At 38.0% G+C, this 12150-nt stretch overlaps 1 protein-coding gene across 3 annotated transcripts; it reads right to left on the reverse strand.

Moving 5' to 3' along the window:
* Positions 1-4591: 4591 nt before the first annotated feature.
* LOC110643203 (ubiquitin-like domain-containing protein CIP73) lies at positions 4592-11859 on the reverse strand. 3 transcript variants are annotated; one of them, XM_021795486.2, is made up of 15 exons: positions 11716-11859; positions 10615-10755; positions 10366-10483; positions 9798-9881; positions 9359-9477; positions 9181-9243; positions 8407-8475; positions 7586-7655; positions 7321-7496; positions 6731-6895; positions 6470-6541; positions 6268-6358; positions 5299-5861; positions 4995-5072; positions 4592-4883 (listed from the first exon to the last, which is right to left on the reverse strand). In XM_021795486.2, the coding sequence occupies exons 2-15, from the start codon at positions 10714-10716 to the stop codon at positions 4875-4877; spliced, it is 1779 nt and encodes a 592-aa protein (XP_021651178.2). In that variant the 5' UTR covers positions 10717-10755; positions 11716-11859; the 3' UTR covers positions 4592-4874. The 3 variants fall into 3 exon arrangements, with proteins under 3 accessions (XP_021651178.2, XP_057985581.1, XP_057985582.1); XM_058129598.1 differs by lacking the exon at positions 11716-11859 and adding an exon at positions 11463-11613; XM_058129599.1 differs by lacking the exons at positions 10366-10483; positions 10615-10755; positions 11716-11859 and having other exon boundaries at positions 9359-9508.
* Positions 11860-12150: the final 291 nt, after the last annotated feature.

Below are 12150 nucleotides of genomic sequence, written 5' to 3' on the forward strand. Positions count from 1 at the left end.
TCAGAGTCAGATTCAGAACTTTCTGAAGACAGAGATTGGGTCTGATCATAATCAGTGTCTTCTCTAAGAGCGAAAACAGTTTCTTCATCTGGTTCATCTTGTTCAAAGAACAAGGATTCAATATCATCATCTTTTAGAGAGATATGAGAGGCCTGCTGGATATGTTGTAGGAGTTTTGACGGCCTTGTTAGGATTTTTGGGACAGTTCTTCACACAGTGCCCCCTGTTTCCACAAATGTAACATCGATCAGACTTCTTTGTTCCCAATCTTCTCTTTCTGAAGTACCTAACTGATTTCTTCCCTTTTAGGTATTTGAAAGGAGGCTTGGATCCGAAAGGGCTAGGATACTTCTTGTAGTGACCCTTTTTCTTTAGTTTGTATTCACAATTCTTTTCCTTGCATTTGATGGCAAGGTGGGACTTCTGGCAAACATTTTTTCAAGGCTTTACTATTGTCAATAATATCCTTGAACAACTTCTGTTGCTCACACATTTTGTCTAGACAAGCTAATGTCATTTGGTGTATTTCCCCAATAGTGATAGCATTCATTGCCCTGCGAGTGGCGGTAATACTTCTATGTAATTCTGGTTGCAATGCTTCAGGGAGAGAGGCAATATAAGTGTGCTGCAGGTTAATGTCATTGTAGCCATTTAGCAAATAATAGAGCTGGACCATGCGTTGATAATGCTTTTCAATGTCTGTCCTCCTAAATGAACAGCAGCGCATGTCAAAAAACTCCTAACGCAGTTGCTTGCTATACAATGATGCGTCTCCGAGGAATCCAGCGAAAATGGTATTGATGGCTTATAGAACATTTAGATGGCAAAACTGGGCCTTGTAGTATTCTCCAAGGGAAGCAAACCAGTCTTAGAGTGTTCCAATGGTCCGAGATATAAACTCTCTGAGAATAGTGTGAGAGTCTGCTCCTTCTCAAAGCATTTAGACATCTAGCCAAGCTTTGAATTCTGCAAGTCGGTCTCTCCATTTGGATGGGAGAACATCATCCAGAGTGAACCATGGGCCTGAGCTAGGCCTCTGTTGTTGCTGGGTTCCCGGAACCCCAAAATCCAATATTGGATCATCTTCAGGTATTTCTACATGTGGGTCTTGGGCCTGGGGAGGCCCTGTAGGACCTGTAGTGCCACTGGTAGAGTCTGTAGTAGGTGAAGGGCCAGTTTGTGATGTAGTTGGTGGAGGATCAGCTATGAGTAACGTCGTAACATCCATCCTCTCTGTTTCACTATCATCACTTGAGAGATCTTCTTCTTCTTCTGGCGAAGAAACATCTTCGGGTTTAGAAGGTATTAACTTCATGTGTTGAGGAGGTGGATCAGGATACATCTTATCTTTGCCCTTGTCAATCTTTCTTTTCATAGCCTGGGATTCTTCCGAAAAAGATGGGCTTTTGGGCTCATATCTGGTAGGTGCAGGAGAAGGAGTTGGTCTAAACAAGGGAGATAGGTTATAGGTTACTGGAGATGGTTCATAGGAGTAATTGAAAGCGCTAAAAGGAGTGAACAGCAGTGCATGTCAAAAAACTACTGACGCAGTTGATTGCTATACAATGATGCGTCTCCGAGGAATTCAGCGAAAATGGCATTGATGGCTTATAGAACATTTAAATGGCAAAACTGGGCCTTGTGGTATTCTCCAAGGGAAGCAAACCAGTCTTGGAGTGTTCCAATGGTTCGAGATATAAACTCTCTGAGAACAGTGTGAGAGTCTACTCCTTCTTAAAGCATTTGGACATCTAGCCAAGCTTTGAATTCTGCAAGTCGGTCTCTCCATTTGGATGGGGAAACATCATCCAAAGTGAACCATGGACCTGAGCTAGGCCTCTGTTATTGCTGGGTTCCCGGAACCCCAAAATCCAATATTGGATCATCTTCAGGTATTTCTACATGTGGGTCTTGGGCCGATTAGCCATGAGTAATGTCGTAACATCCATCCTCTCTGTTTCACTATCATCACTTGAGAGATCTTCTTCTTCTTCTGGCGAAGAAACATCTTCGTGTTCAGAAGGTATTATAACATCATATGTTGAGGAGGTGGATCAGGATACATCTTATTTTTGCTGAAGGAGAATAAGCTGGTTCAGGTGTGGGGAGAAAAGGGTTGTGAGACATTTGTGTAGAGAATGGGCTGTAAGAAGCCGGTGCTTCTGTCGGCTTGTGAAGATCTACTTCAACCTAGGCTAGTTGTTTCTTTAATCTCCTGATCTCAGCTTCCTTCTGGATAAACTCCATTCCAAATCTTTTTTGGGTAATCAAGGATTTTAGATCCTTGTCAAGCTGGATAATTTTTCCTTGTAAGTCTCTGTACATGTTTTGGGCAAATGCAATGAATGAATCAACCATTTAATCAATGTGTTTGGTTCTTATAAGAACTTGATCAATCTTGAAGTCGATCCGTTGCAAAGTTTTGTTTTATACTGCTGCATTCTTTGTTTGCCAGTTGAGGACTTCTTCAGCTTGAGTGATCAGAGTGATCTGGCCTTCAGTATCAACCTTAGTTGAGTGAGTAAAAGGTCTCGTGGAGATTTTCATATTCTGGTCGGTCTGTTGAGCTAGCGGGGGAAAATCTGCTTCATATGAGGTTGGAGAAAACATCATGCAAGGCTACACCAATGGTAGTGCAGGAGGCGGAGGAGTAGGAGAAGGCTGTTGCCGTTGTTCTTCCTTTCTGATGATTTCTAAGGCAATCTCGTAAATTGGAAGAGACTTCTTTTGCTTGGTTTTCTCATGGATGCCTATCCATAGGCTGTTGTCAAGATAATCTTTCTTGAGGACCTGGGGAGGCCTACACGAAGCTCTGGACTTCTTTGTAAGTTTCTTCCAATTATTGTTAGACAGAGGATGGTCGTATTCATTTTCCCAATAGTTGTCGTAGCAGTCACAGTCCGGGTCACACATGCTAGAACCTGGGAGATCCCAAGGACAATGACCATCTATCTTCATAGGATAGACATAGTGGTTATCTGGAGTTACTACTTTGATGGGAAAATGTTTCTTTTCCTTTTCTAATGGCTGGACCATCATAGTTTGGAATACAGGCAAAGATCTTGTGGAGTGTCGAGGTGGTTGGAAAGTGGTCTGCACCGTGCCATCAGTATTTCTTCTGAAAGAAGATTCTGTGATCTGGATTTGCTGAGAGGTGGCGTGGAGCCTCTCGTAGTTGGTCAGTCAGTCTTTTGGAATGAGCTGTTCAAGCTCACTTCTAGGCAGTTGCCTAGGTATCTGTACTATTGTTGGTGTAGTCTCAGTATCAGCCAAGACGAGCAGAGCATCATTTGAGACAGACGGCTGTGATAGATACTGCATGATCTTGTAATTTATAAATAATTTGATGGTGCAAAGTAGCCATTATGGATGATGTCACTTGAGCTGCTCCTGTGAGCTGGACTTGTACTTTAAGGGCGGTAGTGAGATGAGGATCTCTCAACCAGAGATTGTAGTTTGAAAAAAATGTTAATACCACACTCCCAACATGTAGTGTGGTGAGACACATCCCAATGACCGCATGCTCATATTGTAGAAACCTGGTGTCAAGAAGTGACACTCTAGCAGTGACTGGAAGCCCACGCCTTCCATGTAGACTGAGGATAAGTCTTATTGCTCCGAAGTGAATATGAGAATATCCTTCTTGTCTCCATTTAGGAATTAATGGAGGTGAGATCTCTAAGGTCACGTATTGTTCAGCTGATGAGCTTTGGAGAGAGCATTGATCCATGCGGGAAGCCTGAACATATTCCTTTGACAGAGATCTTCTAGAAGAGATAAGAGATCTAATAGATCTAGTCAATGATCCAGATCGTCTGTAAATGTTGTAGGGACTGAGAAGAGGAAGAAGAGATTCTCCAACCTATGCATCTTCAGGTAGGGTATTCGAGAAGAAAGTGTTCTTCTTAAGGGAGATGAAAAAGAATGTGACGAAGTGAGGTTTACAATTTCAGAAGGTGAAGGGTGTTGTAGAATTGTTTCAGTAGTAGGGGTAGGTGTTTGGCAAGCCATGTTTGGTACGTGACGTTGTGTCTAAAAGTTGTTCTACCTTCCACAAATAAAGGGCTCAAGCAGTTACTAGTTTCCAGCCGATATACCACTTAGAAAGAATATGGTAGAAAACAGAAAACAAGGATTTAATGGAAATTAGGGTTTGAAGTTTTCTCCCTACTCATCGTTGAAGTATATATCATACAAGTATAACTAGACTCTGATACCAAGATAAGCCGGAAGCCCTTACCATACACATAACACACTCATGCTATGCCTCTTCCCTCTCCATAGGTACTCTCTAACTATGCCCTTTTGTGTCATTATGTATATGGTAACCAGACATGATCTGAAAGTTTATGCACGTCGTGCACTTAATACGACATGTCGTTCCCCCTGCGACAGCCTCACAAGAGCGTTAAAATTTTCGATCCCTGCATGTTTGAAGATGAAGAAAACCAACTCGGACCATCCCATGGTTAGAAGTTTCATATATAAAAGTTGGATTCCACCCAAGTTAAAAGAATGTATCGAGTCGTGCAATATAAAATTGGTCAATTTTTGTCCATCCATATATTAAATTTTCCGCTAGACTATAGAATTACTGAACAAATAAGAAGCAAATCAAAAAATATAAATTTGGTACAAGTGATTCTAAGAGTGGCGTCAAGTTTGAATCACCACCTATACTAAAAAGAAAAGAAAGAAAATTTGTTACATGCAAAATTTTTTACATATGGGCATATGCTTTATCAATCTTCAAAATAAATGAAATAAGTGAAACAATAAAACTATGTTCCTCTAAACGTTTCGCCCTAATTCGATGTTGCCATAAGAGTTCAAGCGCACCAGTGTTGCTTTCATATACAGGACTTCAAGATAAATCACTCCCTCTGCATTCACAGATTTTCCAAAAAAAAAAAAAAGAAAAATAATTCCATCATGAACAACGGTAATAACCCTTCCTTCAAAAATTATATCCAACAAAAGACAACATTACTTACCTTTTGACGCTTGCTAGGACCAGCAAATGAAGGGTCACCTAGTGGCCTGGAGGAAGTGCCAACATTTGAGTCTGAAGCCTGTACTTGAAATACCATGGTTACTTGAAATGCCAGATGTTCACAGTGGATGACACAAAAATATCAAAGATTTTAAATTTGTTGAATGATTGAAGGTTGATTATCTATATTCTAGTAGAATAATCCATAGCTTCCCCTTCCCATCCCATGTACCCAAAAAAAGAACCATCCACAATGCTACAAGGATGAAAGAAAACAAGAGAATTGAGGAACAAATCATGCTTGCCTGTGTTGAAGCTTCTGTATTACCAGCATCTCTCCCTGAAGATGCCACTTCTGATCCCAAGGCTACATTTTGAGCTATGAAGGGCATCATTTGATGAAGCAAATTAGAGATGAAAGCTCCTTCAATACCCACTGTTGGTGTTGCCTCTTGTGCATTAGCAGCAGCCACATGTGGGGTAGAATTTGTGGCCGTAGTCTGAAAGTCAACATTACCACCAACACTGATAGGTGAACTACGGTTTTGGTCACTAGGAAACTGAAAATCACTTGTGCTATCCAGAATTTCAGAATTCACATCATGAACTCCATCTAAGACCGGATGGAATAAGCCCATCAAACTATGAGTCGAACTAGAAAATGTTTGCCTAACTGAAGCAGGAATTGCAGCAACCACAGTCCTAATAGGAACTACCCGCACTTCAGACACCCCAATGGAAGGCAGATTCCCCAAGGATGCAGCAGTTGCATGGTTAACAGAATCTGCAACACCAGAAACAGCCGGGTTGGTTTGTCCGGTGGTTGGCTGTGGACTGTTAGAATCCCTTTCACTGGGCATAAATGAACCTACATTATTTGCATATCAAACTTAGGGAAGGTTATATCACTTATTGGATAAAATTACATAAAATAAACACACACAGAGAGAGAGAGAGAGAGAGAGAGAGAGAGAGACACACACACACACAAATGGACAATGACAATGATGACAAACAAAAAGTACCATATATATGGCAAGGAGTGTTTTTATTTTGACAAACCAAAATGAGATACTGACATCTAATTAGAAAAGACTGAACACGAATTACATCATTAACATCCAATAAACTCTCATATAACACAGCAATACAAATCCAAGGTGAAACTTTAAATCAAACAGGCGCTTTTATCACAACAGACCAAACTGAGATGATGACATCCCATCAGATTTTTCAAAGCTTGTTAAGCGAACAGATTCTGAATGGATAGGCACCTGTTCGTATCCTCACATTGATATTCCTTGTAACTTCAGCATTTCCAATAGGGGTTGTCCCAAAACTTGTTCCAGATCGGAAAGGGAATGGCTGTTCATGGTTTGTTTTGCGCAAAACAAGCATAAAGGAAACAAAAAAGGAACTGATTAAAGATGGGCTGAATGCATAAAAAAAGATAACCAACAAGATTGAGCATATTACCTGAACCATCATAGGATTTGGGCCTAAAGTTGATATAAATAGAGGAGGTCCAGAATTTACCACAGCATCAGCCTGAGAAGGAACAAACCAGCTCATTATTATTGTTTGAGAAGATTTCTCAACAACACTCCTCAGGCAGGCAATCACAGGGAGAAAAGACAAGAGAGGAAGGAAGGGGGGAGTGGGCTGAGTGCTAATGCTTGCTAAGCTCATGAGAGCTCAAAATTGAATCCCACGATGCAAACAGAACAATTAACGAACCGGTGTTTGGCCCACTCGTAATGTCATTATTGTACGACCAAGTTCGAGTAGCAAAGCACCCAAATTCTGGAAAAGAGCTCCATATCTAAGACTGTTTGCCTGAAAACTCATCCGAACTGATGGATCTGTAACATTTGCTTGATCCTCTAGTTGTTGTGCAAGATGCTGCAAGTAAAATATAGGCCATAACAATGTGTTAACACAAAATTCACATTTTTGCACTGTTCATGGAACAAGTTTATCCCATCTACAGTTACCCCCATGCTCCCTACAGTTATTCCTTGCTTTTAGGAGCAAAATCCAAATATTCTATCTTCACTTTCTAGGTTTGCAGGAACTACATAGAGCTTCTTCTAGAGAAAAGCAGTAATCTTAGAAGAAATTTAACCAAATAAAGTCAGACTTAGCTCCATATTCAACTACTTAACGCAGGTAACGGTACAACCTAAGTTCATGTAGGGACCAAATCCTGTTGAACCGTATACCATAAAACCTAAAATTATCAATTTAATCCCACTTGGATATCACTTGGCTCACTTAAATTAGACAGTTTGATAAATGAGGAAACTATTTGAAACAGAAGCACATACAGATAGGCAATCAGCAACTTGTTCTATCAATAATTGCCTCGTTGAAAACAGCACTTCTGCCAAAAATGCTGGCCTTGAAAGCCCTCTTTCGCCAGCAGTTGAAGGGAGCGCAGGGTCAAAGTTTTGTTCATTGCTCCCATTAGTTGCAGCAATGTGTGAATTGTTTCCATTTCCCCCTGAAAACAATTCAAAATTTCAAGAACACGAGTACCAGAAATTTTTATGGGTAATATTGAGAAGGATTATATAATATAAGTTGACTAACCATTAGCCCCAAATTCATGTCTCAACTGGCTAAGATACTGGGACAAAGTTGCCAAGGAATCAGGAACCACCTGCAGAAACAACAAAAATAATATTATATACTTCAATCATGCAAGAAGAAGTATTTCGTGTGTCAACAAAAATGTGCTCCTACCCAAATAAACCATAATTCAAGCTAAATGGAGTCACCTATGCAAAAGGAAGTATTTCGTGCGTGCAACAAAATGTATTCCTACCCAAGTATCCAACTAAAAAACAATCTAAAGTAGTTGGAGCAGCCTATGCAAGTCCTTTAGTAAACTATTTCATTCATTTAAGGAAAATTTTTTTAGATTTAATTGTGATACTCATTTTTTTAAATCATTCTAGTGCATCTCTTTTTATCTACCTCCTCTATATTACTACTACTTGAATTTCAATTTTACATCAATACATTGCATATGGGCAAACCATTTTAAACAATCATCTGCCAACTAATCAATTGAGTTTACCTTCTCATACCAACAAATATTGTTATTTTTTATCAGTCCTCATAAAGACTTGTATCCTTTCACACATCTATCTTAGCCTTCTTATCTGAACTACACTCATTTTAAGGGAGCACTGATTTTTCACAGCCTAAACTATAATGGTCTAATTTTGGATTTGACAATAACTCAAATCCAACATAACTGGTCCATGCTTACATAAAATGAAGGTTGTAATAGGTTCACAGCCAGTAAAAAGATAATCACTTCTCTTCTATAAAAAAGATGAAGGGCCGTGTTTATACACTAAAAAGAAATGGCAGCAGCACAAAGAAAACAAAGAGTTGAAACATACAGGTGGCTGCAGAGTTGCTTGGTGCTGTTGTTGTCCACTAGAATCTCCCAAGCCACTATTAGAGGGTTCCTGCCAAACAAATCTAGCGGTAAAAATGTATCGAGTGGGCACTTAACTTCAAGTCTTCAAATGGCATTTCAAGGCTTTAAGGATTAGGAGCTCAAGGGATGATATCATATAGCTTTAATTTGTACTAAAAATTTGTACTCAAGTATCTCAATGGATGGAAACACAAAGGATGATATCATATCATCAGCTTTAATTTGTACTCAAATATCTCAATAGATGATGGAAACACGTACACACACTTCTATCCATAAACACATATCAAATAGACACTCAACTTCAAGTCCTCAAGAAGCATTTTGATCTTTAAGGAGCTTGACGGATAATATCTTATCATCAGCCTTAATCTGTGCTACAGTATCTCAATAGATAATGGAAACAGAGAACGGAGAGAGAGAGAGAGAAAAAGAAAGACGAGCATTGACCTTGTTTTCATTAAAAAAATCAATTCATAACTCAACATGAGGCACAATGGTCAACAAATCATCAATTTGCAAAGCTTGATTCTAAATGCAATGAATGACTATAAACATCTTGGACCTGAATGAAAACGATAAATGTTTTTCAAAAGAAAGTATTTGCATGTTAAAAATGTGGTTAAATGAAAGCTTCGTGCCAAAGAAATTGCACTACTACAATGGCAAAACAACAAAACCATCCAGCCATTCCAGAATAGTCACTTTGTTCAGAATAATATTAAATATGTACCCTAAGATTAACTCCTTCACTGCCACTTCCAACACCAATAGAATTGAGAAAAGCTGAGACAATCTGTTCACAAAAAATAAGAAAGTCAAGACAAAAGCACAAGAATCATCTGGACATGTTTTCCAACTCATGTGAATGGAACTAAAGACTAATTCAATTTGCAACTACATCAACTCACCTGATTAAATGCTGGAAGAACCGCATCTCCATTTTCAGAAATACTGAAGGCTCCAACAAATACACTTGGACCTGCTCGAATACCTTGACTATGGAAAGCACTTGAGGGATGATCAGTTTCTGCAAATGACACCATTTACTTTAAATTTTCCTGTAAAATTCATTAATTTATGAATAGTGTAATCAATGATAAAAATGAGAGCAATCAATGATTTTCTTATGTTTGCTTAATTTATTGTGCTATATTCTGTATTACTGGCATATATTTTCTCAAAAATCACAATCATGTTAATAAATTCCAATTTGTTTCCCTATGCTTCAACAAAATTTCATATGTGATGACTAGAGTTTAATGCAAATATATGAAGTCAAAATGTCTATAATTAAATAACGTCCTACTCTAAAATCAAACTGATGGGCATCCTTAAAGCACAACCAACCTGGATCATTAATTGGTAAGCTATCTGATAATGGGGGAATTGGTTGTCTAACAACCAAATGCAAAGTGTGACCATCTTCCACATCTAAACCAAATGTAGCAAGAAAACTTTTCCAAACAAACCAAGCAATTTGTAGAGAAACTATTAATCATGCAGAACATAAAGCTATTTTCCCTAGAGATCAAACTTTCTATTTGATATACACAAGCTTCATGTGTTACTTGAATTATCTACAAGAAAATAAAAATATGCAGGCTTTAATTACTTTGAGGATAAAACTCCAAACATACACTTCATATAAGACATCAAAATCCAAAAGACACACAAGGGCTGTGCCAATAGAGTGAAAAATTACAGCCACAAATGGCAAATTGATTAACAATGACACATCTAAGAAAATATAAGGGTAACAGGAACCAAAAATTAGATGGAGACAGTGGAATTAAAAAGCAAGTTATTTCAAATGTGCAAAAAGAAATATTCTTACTTAACCAATTAATATCAGCCATGGCAGAAAGGAATGAGCCCAAAACAGTGAGATAAGGAAATTAACAAATACAAAGGATACGGTATGCTGAGAGGAGCTGATCATCCTTCAAAACTCTTCCACGGCATATGAGGCGTTGTTGTTCAGACAGCACACCAGTAACAGTAGCAATTTGTTCCTTAAGCTCAGGTACTGGAACCTGTACAACAAAGAGAGCCTTAGAATAAAAGGCAAATACAGAACACATATACACACTCCTAAGAAACTGTACAAGTATAGCACGCAGGCATATAAAATGAACAAATCACGGAAAAAGCACACGATACTTACACTTTTATCCACACGCAAAGTATAGGTTTGTGAATCTAGAGTTTTGATCTTTATTTCAACAGTTGCCTCAGAATAATTTGTCCTTTGATTCCCAGAAGCCATAACTTGATCACCACCACAATCTTCCTTTTTGTTCAAAACCTGAATAATGTAAGTGATCACCACCACAATCACCACCACAATTATTAATGTAAGTGAACAAAATTGAATTTCTATAACGTAGAAAGAAATGAACTCAGACTTCAAACACAACAGGTAATTATGCAATGGTGAGAATGTATAATGGCGAGAAGAAGAAGACAAAGAAGAAGAAAAAGAAGAGTTTCATGTAGATTAATTCAAAATGCATTTCCAAACCAAGAATACATAATGGCGAGAATGAATAAAGTGTGTCTCATGGATTCACCACTCTTCTACTTCTCATGAAATCATCCATGCACTCGAAGAGAAAGGTAAAATATGTAGATGTTATATTTGATAAGCAGAAAAGTAAAAGTACAATAAAAAATAAACAGTTGCAGACTTTAAAAGAGCGACCTTTATCCCTTTACCAAGTAAAAAAATATAGCACCCGATACAAAAAATAACCAGAAAATTTTTAAATATCAAATGAAATCTTTTAATTCCATTTTTTCCCCTCAATATTCTCAGCAGCCAATCAATATTAAGCATACTGCCCTGCTAAAACAGTTTAGCGCAAGGTTCTAACTTTAGTGTATGAATAAGAAAAGGAAATAAAACACAGTAAACTCAAATGACTAAACATTCACAAACTGAGAACAAAACCTCGAAATTCAACTCCGTTGATTGCTAATGCATGCACCTATGATACAAGTAGAAAACCTTACTTTTCTAATACAACTGTATTCATCTGTGGTCAAATTCGATTGGTAGTCATAGAAGTAGTCCTTTCAGCGTTGAATAACAACAAATCGATTAGCCCATCAATTTCTAGGGTTTAACGAATCAGAAATGACAAAAATCAAAACTGAAAAACAAAATTGCTTCCAAGAAAAAAGTGCCTATGCCATGGATGCAGTGATAAAATAAACACATCGATTCAGAAAGAGAAAGTAGCATCGAATTGAGCGAGATGTTTACCTGAAAAATCCTTGAAGTAGAAATGGATTGTGGTGGTGAGAGAATTTGCAAGCGAAGGGTGTAAAGAAAATTTTGTATAAAAAATGGTAAGCTGGTGTGCTGCCTGCCGATTTGTCTCTGCTCTGTCGCTCTGCGGATGGTATTTAAACGTTGCAGTCGCGTTCTGTTTTGACCGTTGGATTAGATTACTTTCTTTCTACGTTCTCCAAATCGTCGGATGAAATTAACACTTTAAATATTTCCTAAGCCTCCAAAAATACACCATGCATATTAAAGATGGCGTTTGGTTTACTGTATCGTTCATATTGTACATTTAAATAAGTAAATTAAAGCATTTAATAAGCATCAGTAGTTATTTTTTTATCATCACCTCATAATTAAGTTGATTTTACATTTTATATAGATTATATTATTTTTTTATATAATTTAAAAATT

Source organism: Hevea brasiliensis, chromosome 11, assembly GCF_030052815.1.
Source record: "Hevea brasiliensis isolate MT/VB/25A 57/8 chromosome 11, ASM3005281v1, whole genome shotgun sequence".
NCBI lineage: Eukaryota > Viridiplantae > Streptophyta > Magnoliopsida > Malpighiales > Euphorbiaceae > Hevea > Hevea brasiliensis.